This window comes from Poromitra crassiceps (assembly GCF_964638095.1).
Source record: "Poromitra crassiceps genome assembly, chromosome: 7".
In the NCBI taxonomy this organism is placed as follows: domain Eukaryota; kingdom Metazoa; phylum Chordata; class Actinopteri; order Beryciformes; family Melamphaidae; genus Poromitra; species Poromitra crassiceps.
Window position 1 is genome coordinate 50,166,631 of NC_139628.1, and position 12,500 is coordinate 50,179,130.

The following is a 12,500-nucleotide window of genomic DNA, read 5'->3' on the forward strand; positions in this document are numbered from 1 at the left end:
CGTTTTTCGCTCGTGCACAGGCGCGCGTCCACGCGAAAGAGGTGCGCCAGCCAATCACATTATGAACAGCTGAGTTTATCCACGCCCACACTCATTTCCACACCCATTTCCTCGTTCAATGAAGCGCAGTGCATGATCAGAGTTTTAGCGGATATTTAATGTATCCGCGATTTAATGTCAGAATGAAAATCCGCGTTGGATAGTCTGCTGAAGGGCTGTCTAAAGCAGCAGCTTGTATTCACATCAGTCATTTGATTTACTTTGATCAGCGATTGATACAGCTGCATTGATACAGGCAGCAGCAACAAATCTAAATGTGTAATCTCAGTCTATACATTTCCACAATCTGTAAGCCTATTTAGACCATAGATTTAGAAACGCATGCTCAATGAATAATGATCTCTATCACTCATGTGTGTGGTTGCACTGATCGAATAATTCATATATAAAATAGCCTAGTATAAAGCCTAATAGCCTACTATAAAAGAGAAAACTGCTCAACTGAATTGAGACGACACCCTCACTCCATTTGAGGGTCCATTCATGATATGCGCTGCGGTGATTAATAGTGATCATATTTCTCCACGCATCGTTGAGCTGTTAAGACATAAAGTGGTAAGTAGGCTTAATTTAATTATGTAGCCTACAGAGCCACAAATGTTTTTCTTGTTATATTCTCAGTTGACTGCAATCTATTTTTCATATGGCGATCTTATATGAACGGTGAGTGACTCCAGAGAGCCGATTATATGGGTCTGTCATGGATTTTGATCTTATCCTCTGAAGCTAACCTGGTCGCGACCAGGTTAGCTTTGCAGCGTCAGTTGCCATGGTGATTGAAAGTTAACTTGCTTTGTAGTACGGCTAAACCAGGTTTAAACTCAAACTTACTCGGATAAGGCATTAAACTAGTTTCGTAGTACAGGCTACAGGTAATGCTACCCAATTTCAACCAATAGACATGGCAGCTGTCAATCAATCTTCATGGTTCATAGGGGGAATAGAAACCGTCCTCTGTCCAGGCACACTGGAACTATTATTAAGTAGGGGGTGCTGCAAGGAAGGAAGGGACTCCTTTTTGGTACTTTTAGCCCATAGACTGTATAATAAATAGTTTTAGCCATATTTAGAGGAATATTTAATTTTAAATTAACATTAGGATTATACTGTTGTGATGTCATTATTCAGTATCTTCTCCTTTTCTCACTCACTTTCATGTAAGCACCTGCTCTCCCTTTAGATCGTTTTACACTACAACAGACAGCAACACAGGCATAAACACTGAACTTATTATTATTATTATTGTGGAAAACCAGATTATGATGAAAATCAAACACTTTTGAAGAGAGGCCGTATGAAATATGATGATGGTCATGATTGACGGTCCGCATCAACAGGGCTGAATCATTGACAGTGGTGGTGTAGTTAAGAATGTCATACCGACCCGACAGCTAGGCTTAGATAGTGAGGTAATATGCAGTTGTGCGGTGGTAGCATGGAGGGGGGTGTTTCCAGGACGCTGGATTACACCGTTAAGCCTTCTTGAGGTGTCGTGGGCCTAACTTAACGAAACATCGGTGAAGGAAGGTGCCCACTTGAAAACCCCAATGACATGCTTCATACTGCTGTTGGCTAGGGTAGGTAACTGGTGATTTGTGTCTTGTTTATTAGTTTGTTAGCCTGTTAGCTTGTTTTATTCTGGATTGGGCTTCTAAATGTGTTTTTCCTCGGATTTTGGCACAAGGGATAGTAACATCTTGTCCTGTGTATTAATTAATTAATAATATACAATATTATGAATTAATAATATATAATATAGTAATGCATTTTGCTGGTGTTATAAACACAGGACAGCCAAATCCAACAATTAATTCCATCTCTTGCCACCAGGGGGTGCTGCCGCACTCTCCACACACCTACCGTGCCCTTGAGAGATGGAGGCTCCCTCTCTCCTCCTGGGGGGAACTTGAGAAATTGCTCCTTTCTCTAAAAGTTCTGTAACCTCTTGTCCCAGGGCCAAGGATGCTTCTTGGGAAGCCACTCGCGTCTTGCGTCTCCCCTCAAAAGAAGGTGTGAGTGAGACCAACTGTATAACGCTCAGTTTTCATAACCCAGGCGGTGATACCGTACGTGGATCACCTGCCAAGCTAAGCTGTGCCCTGACCTGATAGGGGGCGAGCGAGCCAAGCCTTGCTCGGAAGCCTGAGATCTTTCCAGCAGCCAAGAGAGAGCCGCATTGTTTCATTCATCACATCTTATATTTTGACATTCTGAGTGAGAGCAGAATTAGCTCAAGAGTTTGATGTAGCCTATAATATATGCAGAGATGGGCAGTATTTCAAATACGTATTTCAAATATACATTTGTGTATTTTGTAATTTGTATTTGGCTGGACCGATAAAAATAAGATGTAATTTGTATCAAGATACTTTCAGACCTTGTATATTGTGTATTTTAAATACCTAAAATACTTTTTTCTTTAATTTTATGTCATTTTATTCTCAAATTGACACATTCTTACCATTGAACTGTGGAGAAAAATGTTTTGACATGTCACTTCTACTCTACCTCTGATTGGCTTACCCTCAGAACAAACTCAACCACAAATCAGAGGCAGAGTACGATGGGTCTTGAGTCAGACTTCACATCACTTCTACGTCTAGTATGAAGCCTTGAATTGGTGGAAATTCCCCCAGAGATAAATTACTAATATAAATTGATGATTAGATATTGCATGCATTGGCCTATCTCCAAATGAAACGGTTTACTGCATATTCAAACCAGTGTATCATATTAGAAAGACACAACTAATTATCTTCTTAATTAAAATTGGAAAAGTGGGTGACAGTGTGTGTGGCGGCAGTGTGGGTCATGATTGTGATGTCATCAGTGATGTCATCAGTGATGTCACTCGATCAATTGTGATGTCATCAGTGATGTCACTCCAGCAACTGTTTGCCCAACTGTGAAGTCACTCAGGCAGTTGTGATGTCATCAGTGATGTCACTCGAGCAACTCTGATGTAGTGAGCCGATGGCGCACATTTGCACGATGGCACCAAGGTGGGTGGGCGGTGTCTGTCTGTCTGTCTGTCAGTCATGATTTTGGGAGCCCGTGGAGCCGGCCATAACTGCAGCCATGGCACATCATCTCCAGGGATACTGTTATGATGTCAGATATCTAGAGAATTGATGAATTGACTGCAGCTCTTTCTCAGTTTTTATAAAATGTATTTGTATGTATTTTGAAAATACAAAATACGTATTTGTATCTCAAATACTTTTTCAGACCAGTATTTTGTATTTGTATTGTGATACATTTTTTGAGCAAGTATTTGTAATTTGTATCAAAATACTTTATGATGTATTTTCGCCCATCTCTGAATATATGCATGTCGCGTTAAAGTTGTGTGAACTGTTGCAGTTTTTTAAATGTAAACAGGGTAGAGTCAGACACCCAAGCCTCCCAAAGCTCACGCTCCATAGGGTTCCTTGCCGTTGCCACCCGGCGGTTTGTTTACCATGCTGCTCGGCTGATCCCTCGTGTAGGCCTATGACATTCACCCAAAACAAACACAGCATTTGGCTGTCTCTGAAAATGTCAGCATGGTAAACATAAAGTAAATGAACAGAGAGCTCTGCTCGCGCGTTCACGTCAGCTGCTGGCTGGCTCCTCCAGGCTCGCTCCCGACTCTTTTCTTGCGAGCCTCCCGACATCCGATTGGTCGAGAGCGGCGGGGGGGGGGGGGGGGGGGGGGGGGGGGGTGAAGGGGGGGGGGGTGGCGGAATGCGCATGCGCATGCGCGGTGGGCAGGGATCTGAGCGTGTTTGTGAAGTTTGTGTGTGTGAAGGGTGTGAAGAGAGGAATCAAATGTTGGCAGAGCGCGTGCAGAGTGGCGCACAGATACACCACATTGTTGTACTGTAAAAATCCTGCAAACGTTGACTTTGATCTGAACGAATCTGCTGTGAACAACAGACCACACAGACACTGAGGTAAGTTAGGTTAAGGCATGTTTTTACTCATTTTAACTCTTTCCCAGTCAGGAGGAGTAGCCTATAACGTTAGACCAGCGCTGTTTCAAGTAACGTTACTCAGATGTTACTTATAGGCTACTTTACTGCAAGTGAAAGTCGAAATACAAAAAAAAAAATGTTGCCCTGCATTCAACGTCTCACTGCAGTCAACGTAGGCTGCTTAAGTATTGACAGTAACTTTAAGGTATCAAAGTAAACACAACTCAGTAAACTGTCCCCATTTAGATCATTATATTTTTTCATAAATTGTCGGCATATTATAATAGCCTACTGATTTATCGACAGACATGTAAGCAGATTTTTTTTTAAGTTGGCGACGTGAAGCTACACTGAACCATTCTCATCTGGGACAGTGCTATTTTAGAGTTATTTTATGAAGATGAGGAGCAAATGTTTTAAAATAGCCTACTGATCTGAAAAGTAACTAATAAATGTAGAGTAAAAAGTACAATATTTCCATCTGAAATGTAGTGGACTGGAAGTAGCATCACATGGAAATACTCAAGTAAAGACAACCTCAAAATTGTACTTACAGTAGGTCCTGCAGTATTGGAGGAAAGTTAATTTCCACCCCTAGAGCTTGCTGTCAGTCTGTTTACTGAGCTGCCAAACAATACATAAATAAATCATCGATCATTCAGAATACTGCAGAAAGAGTGTGAACCAAAAGTAACATGCATGATGTCAGTACTGGCTACACGACAACATTAGCTCCTTAGGGAGGTTTTGCTGATTTTCAACACACTTTGCATCATTATAATCTTGGTAATATTTTTGGGCTAGCCTAGCGCGACATGTAGGACATGTCATGTAGGACATGTCATGTAGGCTCATGACATGTCATGTAGACTCATGCCATGTCATGTAAGCTTTACGGGGCCCGTGCTGTGCATGTCCAGTCGTATTTGCGTGTCGATCTGGTCATCTGCACCTGTCACACAAAGGTAAACGGCGTGCAGTGTAACTGTAAAAGCTAAAAACGTTTTCTCATCGGGACTCCTTGTCTCTCATTTCCGTGCGACAGTCCATACGTCTTAATCTCAGAATTCTGACCCCCCTTTCCTTTTACTTCCCCCGACGTTATTCTCAGGGTCCTGATGTAAACACAGAACTCAAATAATGTTTAGGCATGTGGCCCTGATCCTCTTCGGTAGTTTTAAATTGTGTGTGGTGTAGACTGAATAAAATAATAATAATCAGGCAACCCCACTTGGGGTCGCGAACCCAAGGTTGGGATTGGGGAACCACTGCCTTAGAGACTACAGCCATTTTTCAGACATGAACTCTGGACTCTGCCCGTTGAATCAGGTCCGGGTATTTCCCAGAGTTACCCTTCCAGACATGAGGGTTCAATTATTCAAGTAAACCGGATGGACAAACCCCCATCTTTATTTGGCCCAAACACCATTGTGGCATGCACACACACACACACACACGCACACACGCACACACACACACACGCACACACACGCACACACACACACACACATGCCGTGAAATTTGTCCTGCGCGTTTGACCCATCCTGGCTCGTCATCCTCCATGGTCAGGCCAGGAGCGGTGGGGCAGCTGCCAACCGCCACTGGTCAGATGACAATCTTCTGCGTGTTTTTAGTGGGGGGTTATATATGGAGGAGCCCCAGGGGGAGCAGCATGGGGGAGAACATGCAAAGCGTCCCAGGCGGGAATCGAACCCACGACTTTCTAGCTGTGAGGCGACAGCGCTACCACTGCGCCCCTGTTGCTTAGAATGAATACTGTTGTCTTTTTGGGTGTAATTGTCCCACACTGGACTTGGCTTTCTTCTTCCTTCCTCCTCACAGCAAGAAGGTCCCGGGTTCGAACCCCGGTCCGTCCCAGGTCCTTTCTGTGTGGAGTTTGCATGTTCTCCCTGTGTCCGTGTGGGTTTTCTCCGGGTGCTCCGGTTTCCTCTCACCATCAAAGACATGTATGTTAGGGTTAATACTCCTGTCAGTGCCCCTGACCAAGGCAATGGCAAAAAGAACTGGACTTGGTCCCCCGGGCGCTGCACTGCGGCTGCCCACTGCTCCTAGTTCTAGGAAGGTTTCCTAGTAGAGGATGGGTCAAATGCAGAGGATGAATTTCCCCATGGAGATAAATAAAGGATAACTTAAAAAAAAAAAAAAAAAAGTGGTGAAAGTTAAATCATTTCAGCAAAACAATGATAAAACTGCACATAGCCTACACTGTCGATTAATCATAATCATGTTTGATCGATTAATTCTTAACAGTGATTCATAGATTGTTGATTAATCATGAACATCCCTAGCAGGGACCCAGCCACCGACCGACCCCCGGCGAGAGGAGTGTGTTTTGCGGCCGGGGTTTGGAGCTCATCTGTGGGCATGAAGATAGAGTTCGCCCCCCTCAACATCCCACTGAGGAGGAGGCTGCAGACCACCGCCGTGCTGCAGTGGGTCTTCTCTTTTCTGGCTCTGGGTGAGAGAGACACCTGTCTGTCTGTCTGCATGTCTGTCTGTCTGTCTGTCTGCATGTCTGTCTGTCTGTCTGTCTGTCTGCATGTCTGTCTGTCTCTCTGTCTGTCTGTCTGCCTGCATTTCTGTCTGTCTGTCTGTCTGTCTGTCTGTCTGTCTGTCTGTCTGTCTGTCTGTCTGTCTGTCTGCATGTCTGTCTGTCTGTCTGCATGTCTGTCTGCATGTCTGTCTGTCTGCCTGCCTGTCTGTCTGTCTGCCTGTCTATCTGTCTGTCTGTCTGTCTGTTTGTCTGTCTGCCTGCCTGCATGTCTGTCTGTCTGTCTGTCTGTCTGTCTGTCTGTCTGTCTGACAACAATAGCTTTAAAACCATGTCAGGTGGCAGTCTGTCCACCCATCCAACACTGCCTGAGGAAGACCTGCGTGGTTGAAACGCGTTGCGTTTTGTTTGCCGTAGCACATTGAAGATATATTCTGTTTTGTAACTGCTTGTACACAGATATATTACTTCGCATTAAATATTGCCTAAAAAACTCCAAGTAGCTCCCCATTTTTTCATTTCAAATATAAATGCGACATCTTTTCTTTTGCCGATTTTCTGAAAATTCGGTTCAAATTTGCGATACACTTTGATGGAAACCCAACTTGGGTCAAGCAGTAAGACATGAGAATCAGGTTTGGTGATTCCGGAGAAGGTCTCCGGTGGTTGATGGCGAAGAAAGGATGAACTCAGTTCTTCAGCTGTAGTTTTAATATGGCAGATTCAGATTGGCGTTGCAGCACAGTTCATTGGTGGTACCGGCAGTTACAGAGATTATAATAATAACAAGAAGAGCGGCATCAAAAAAGAAGACATGATCACCAATTAGGAGGCGTGAATGACGTGAAAACACTTGATGTCAAATGGTAAACAGCTGCTGTGCGATTGTCTGTATGAATAGATTCAACTAGAAATCTGAGCTCTCTTGTTCCAGCTTTTTAACAGCTTCCCGTGTGTGTGTGTGTGTGTGTGTGTGTGTGTGTGTGTGTTCTGACTGGGTGAGAGGGGAAGTGGTCAGAATTTTCACGTAGTTGGCACACACACACACACACACACACACACACACACACACACACACACACACACACACACACGTTTGCTCTGTGATTTAAGGGAAATTAAACGAGATTCATTTTTTTGTTTTATTGTCCTGCATACAGAGATGCAAGGGATTTACTCTTTAGTCAAATGCCTGAAACTAGGTGACGTGCCCCTGGGGAGCCCAGCAGAAACTAGGTGACGTGCCCCTGGGGAGCCCAGCAGAAACTAGGTGACGTGCTCCTGGGGAGCCCAGCAGAAACTAGGTGACGTGCCCCTGGGGAGCCCAGCAGAAACTAGGTGACGTGCCCCTGGGGAGCCCAGCAGAAACTAGGTGACGTGCCCCTGGGGAGCCCAGCAGAAACTAGGTGACGTGCCCCTGGGGAGCCCAGCAGAAACTAGGTGACGTGCCCCTGGGGAGCCCAGCAGAAACTAGGTGACGTGCCCCTGGGGAGCCCAGCAGAAACTAGGTGACGTGCCCCTGGGGAGCCCAGCAGAAACTAGGTGACGTGCTCCTGGGGAGCCCAGCAGAAACTAGGTGACGTGCCCCTGGGGAGCCCAGCAGAAACTAGGTGACGTGCCCCTGGGGAGCCCAGCAGAAACTAGGTGACGTGCCCCTGGGGAGCCCAGCAGAAACTAGGTGACGTGCCCCTGGGGAGCCCAGCAGAAACTAGGTGACGTGCCCCTGGGGAGCCCAGCAGAAACTAGGTGACGTGCCCCTGGGGAGCCCAGCAGAAACTAGGTGACGTGCCCCTGGGGAGCCCAGCAGAAACTAGGTGACGTGCTCCTGGGGAGCCCAGCAGAAACTAGGTGACGTGCCCCTGGGGAGCCCAGCAGAAACTAGGTGACGTGCCCCTGGGGAGCCCAGCAGAAACTAGGTGACGTGCCCCTGGGGAGCCCAGCAGAAACTAGGTGACGTGCCCCTGGGGAGCCCAGCAGAAACTAGGTGACGTGCCCCTGGGGAGCCCAGCAGAAACTAGGTGACGTGCCCCTGGGGAGCCCAGCAGAAACTAGGTGACGTGCCCCTGGGGAGCCCAGCAGAAACTAGGTGACGTGCCCCTGGGGAGCCCAGCAGAAACTAGGTGACGTGCCCCTGGGGAGCCCAGCAGAAACTAGGTGACGTGCCCCTGGGGAGCCCAGCAGAAACTAGGTGACGTGCCCCTGGGGAGCCCAGCAGAAACTTGAACAGCCATTTATCTTCAGGCAGTGACTCAAAAGACTCAATATTTTTCCGGACATAGTTTCTTAACTGTACATACTTGAAGAATTGTGTTCCAGACAGTGAGAACTTGCATTGTAATTGTTCAAATGACGCAAATTGTGCGTTTATGTAGATGTCTTTTACAGTGTTGGGCAAGTTACTTTCCAAATGTAATATACTACATATTACTAGTTACTTTCATTTGAAAGTAATAAGTTACTTTACAATATTACTGTCTGTGTAGAGTAACTCGTTACTTATTACACTACTTTTGCATTACTCTCACTGTCAGAGGAGGTTTTTCCAGTGAGGCATAGGAGGATGGTCCTCCTCTATTAGATTGGGGATTTTATATAAAAAAAAAAAAAATTAACTCATTGAGTGCCATGGACGGACATGTTCGTCATTTCAAATAGTAACGTAGAGTGCCAAGGACGGACATGTTCGTCAATTGCGTTTTTTGACGGTGGGGCGTCGATCAAAGCCTTCTGCCTCTCCTGTACAAATATTATAGCTATTGGAGGTCTATAACCTATTTTACAGAACCCTTAGGTGGCGACAGTGCTCTCCAGGTTAACAGAAAGGCAGAGAAAAACAGAGAATAAGTCGTGGGGGAAACGGAAATCGCATCGCATCCGTATGCATCGATATGCATGAAGCGTTTTAACGTTAGATGTGCCTGCAGCAGGCAGCAGCCAATCTGCTCCCACAATTGAGCTCCTCCATGTCCGCTGCGACAGGCTGTCGCCGACAGCCCATTCGCATGATCAGCCGTTATTATTCTCAACTGGAAGCATACAGTAGTAGCCGGTGACAAACACACGCGGAAAAAGCTGGATGTCGCCGAGGCGCACCCTTCACAGTGCAGAGCAAACTCAGCAGAGAGCCACCTCCCATAAGGAGGAGTGTGCAGTTGAGGCGGGGCGGGGCGGGGGGGGGGGGGGGGGGCACGCAGAGCAGCACACAACACTGACCCAGACAGACCCAGGCAGCAGGACAGGGTTGGCAAACGCAAGCCAGAATATCCGATGCCCACCAGCAGCAAATCAAGATCAGCAAGAAGCTGCAACCAGCAGCGCACGCAGGGGTTGCAGCTAAAAATATTATTCTGCCAAACAAAATTCCCTGGCCTTCACTGTTTTATTGAAGGAAATTATTTTTGAGGTGTGACTACATCAGAAAATTAGCTTCAGAGTCAGTGATGTGTTTGAAATGTTTAATTTCACAAAAGGGCCATTATCTCAGCTTCTAGAAAAAAACTGCTCTTTTTTGTTAAATCAAGCTATCTTCTCCGGCTGATAACTAAAGAACGGAAAATGATATCAATAAACCTGTTTTTGCTGATGATAGAAAAGAGTCTCATCGTTCTTTTTGCGTGTTCATTGTTTACATAGTAATATCACACAATATTCTGTGGGCCTCGAGAAATCACTGAAAAAAGCTCTGAAACTCTGGCACTGGGAGCGTCCGTTCTCCAAAAGTGGCTGGCACTCAATGAGTTAAAAAAATATATTTTTTATTTTTATTTTTATATTTTTCATTTTTCATATTTTTTTTTATAATAAAATATCAATCAAATGTGTTTTTTCTTATGTGCAGACGCTCATTTTTTCATTCATTATATAGCTCCATGCAGACGAGTCACTCTGGCCCTGGTCCCAGCATGGGGGAGGGGATTAAAAAACACCCGCCCTGTGGGCTTGATTTATTTGGTAATTTATCTAATGAAAAAATAAGATTGGTTGAAAAAGACTTGCAATTCACAGAAAACAGTGAGAGTGATGTGTTTTCCAACGAATCAGATTGAGGAGGAGGGGAGCTCTCCCTTAGCCCGTGAAACCAGGTGAAACCCTAATTGGTTGTTGTTTGATTGATAGATTGCTTGACATTGATTGACATTCTGTATTGTCCAATGCTGAATACGTCTGAAAATCGGCAACGTTGTTCCACTGGCTGGTCTGTGGTCACGCTGAATCAAGGAGGTGAAATCCACTGCTTGACCTGACAGGAAGGATTTACTGAGACAGTAGCAGCATATCATATTTCCCTCTTATTTTTATTTACTTTTTTATCAATCAGTAAGTGTTCACAAGCCAGACAGTCGTTGATATTGGATTACCACCAAAACGAGTTTCGAGTTGCGGGGAGACTTGAGCTGCGCGATACGGGCTTTTTGCAATGTCAGAAAACTGGAATATTTGCAACGTCTCGACTGCAGCGTTTCCCCTACAGACAGCACGGATATTCAAGTAAGTCAATTGATTTCAAGTTATCCGAACCTTCTATTAAATTCGGCGTGGAAATGGTTCACCGAGCAGCGCTATTTTTGTCGTATTGAAGTTTCATCCTGTAATTTCTTATACTAAAACCCGCGAAGCTTAAATTCACACATTTTTAACTGAATTTGGCCTGTAAATCGATAGCTGACAGCGGGCTCAATTTTAAAGCTTGAGTGGTGATCTTTATATCATATGAAAGTAGAAGAAATAAGGAATCGATTGGGATGAAGCATGTCAACCTAGGATGTCGGGAAGGGGGGGTAAATAACGCTCCAAAGTTGATAACTAAATGAGTAGTGCAGCACTGTGCACATGAAGACACACTCTCGTTCCAGATGCAATTAAGTGTAATTTAACGCTATTTGACAACAGTTTCGGCCATAGACTTTGTCAAGTATCATACAAACAGTGCAAGACAGCCATTATAAAGACAGGTTAGCTGATTGAATGGACAACACCTGTCTTGTGAAAGCACACCTGAGTGTGAGACATCATAGGATGAATCAAAACATTGATGTCACAGGTAGGCTGTGTACCATAATATATCATGAATCTATGTGAATAAATAGATTTATATAAATAGTAATCACAGCCTAATGCATAGAGATAAATCCTGAAACCTTCTCGCAACAGTTCTAGCCTAAGCCAGTGGTTTTCAAAGTGGGGTCCCCAGCAAAAAGGGGGGATAATCTATTTTCACTATAATTCCATGCCATCCATAAGTAACACAATCTAAGATAGTGTAGAAGTGAGTAACTAGGCTAATTATAACCATAACGGCACAAATAATTGACAAAAATCTCGAAATAAATATACAGTATTTACTCTGAGAAATGAAATAATGAGAAAAGAAACAATTATTGATGGTTAAAACTGAATAATGACATCACAACAGTCTAATCCTAATGCTAATTTAAAATGAGATTTGGGCGTTTTGGGCAAAAACTGCTTGTGGGTGAGAGTATCAGCAGCAGAGCACACGTCATATTTTCCCTGGGACCGCCTCAGGTGCCAGGTGCTGTTCCGTCCTGTAGTCCTCTCACTGGGTGCTAATGCAATGCTCCTCACTGGGTGGAAAGCTAAGAGGCTTGACAGCATGGGAAACATGGCAAATACACACACACACATGCGCGCACGCGCGCGCGCTCACCAGCCACCACTGCTCACTGTATAATAACAGCAGTAGCAGAATGACATCGCCGCCCCGGAACATCCCGAAAAATAATTTCAACCATCTTGAAGTCGGTGTAAACAAAAAATTGTAAATCCTGTTATCCTTGTTATCCTTTTACTTTGTTATTGTCATCTATAGTGGTTATTTGCATGAAAACAAACAATTTGATTAGGAAATGATGTAAATATGTGCTTTGATTTAGAAAAAATTTAACTCAATTTGTAACTTGAGTTACTTGACAAAGTAACTGGTATAATATTACTGAAATCCTATAGGTAAT

General features: G+C 44.5%; 1 protein-coding gene across 2 annotated transcripts in view; it reads left to right on the top strand.

Moving 5' to 3' along the window:
• The first annotated feature begins 3,856 nt into the window (after positions 1-3,856).
• Positions 3,857-12,500, top strand: part of mogat3a (monoacylglycerol O-acyltransferase 3a) — a 15,725-nt gene continuing 7,081 nt past the window's right edge. Inside the window, exons 1-2 of one of the 2 annotated variants that reach the window (XM_083639775.1) lie at positions 3,857-3,995; positions 6,329-6,495. In XM_083639775.1, the coding sequence (XP_083495901.1) occupies positions 6,402-6,495 (94 nt within the window). In that variant the 5' untranslated portion in view covers positions 3,857-3,995; positions 6,329-6,401. Of the gene's footprint in view, positions 3,996-6,325; positions 6,496-12,500 lie in introns of both variants that reach the window. The other variant, XM_083639774.1, reaches the window with a different exon arrangement.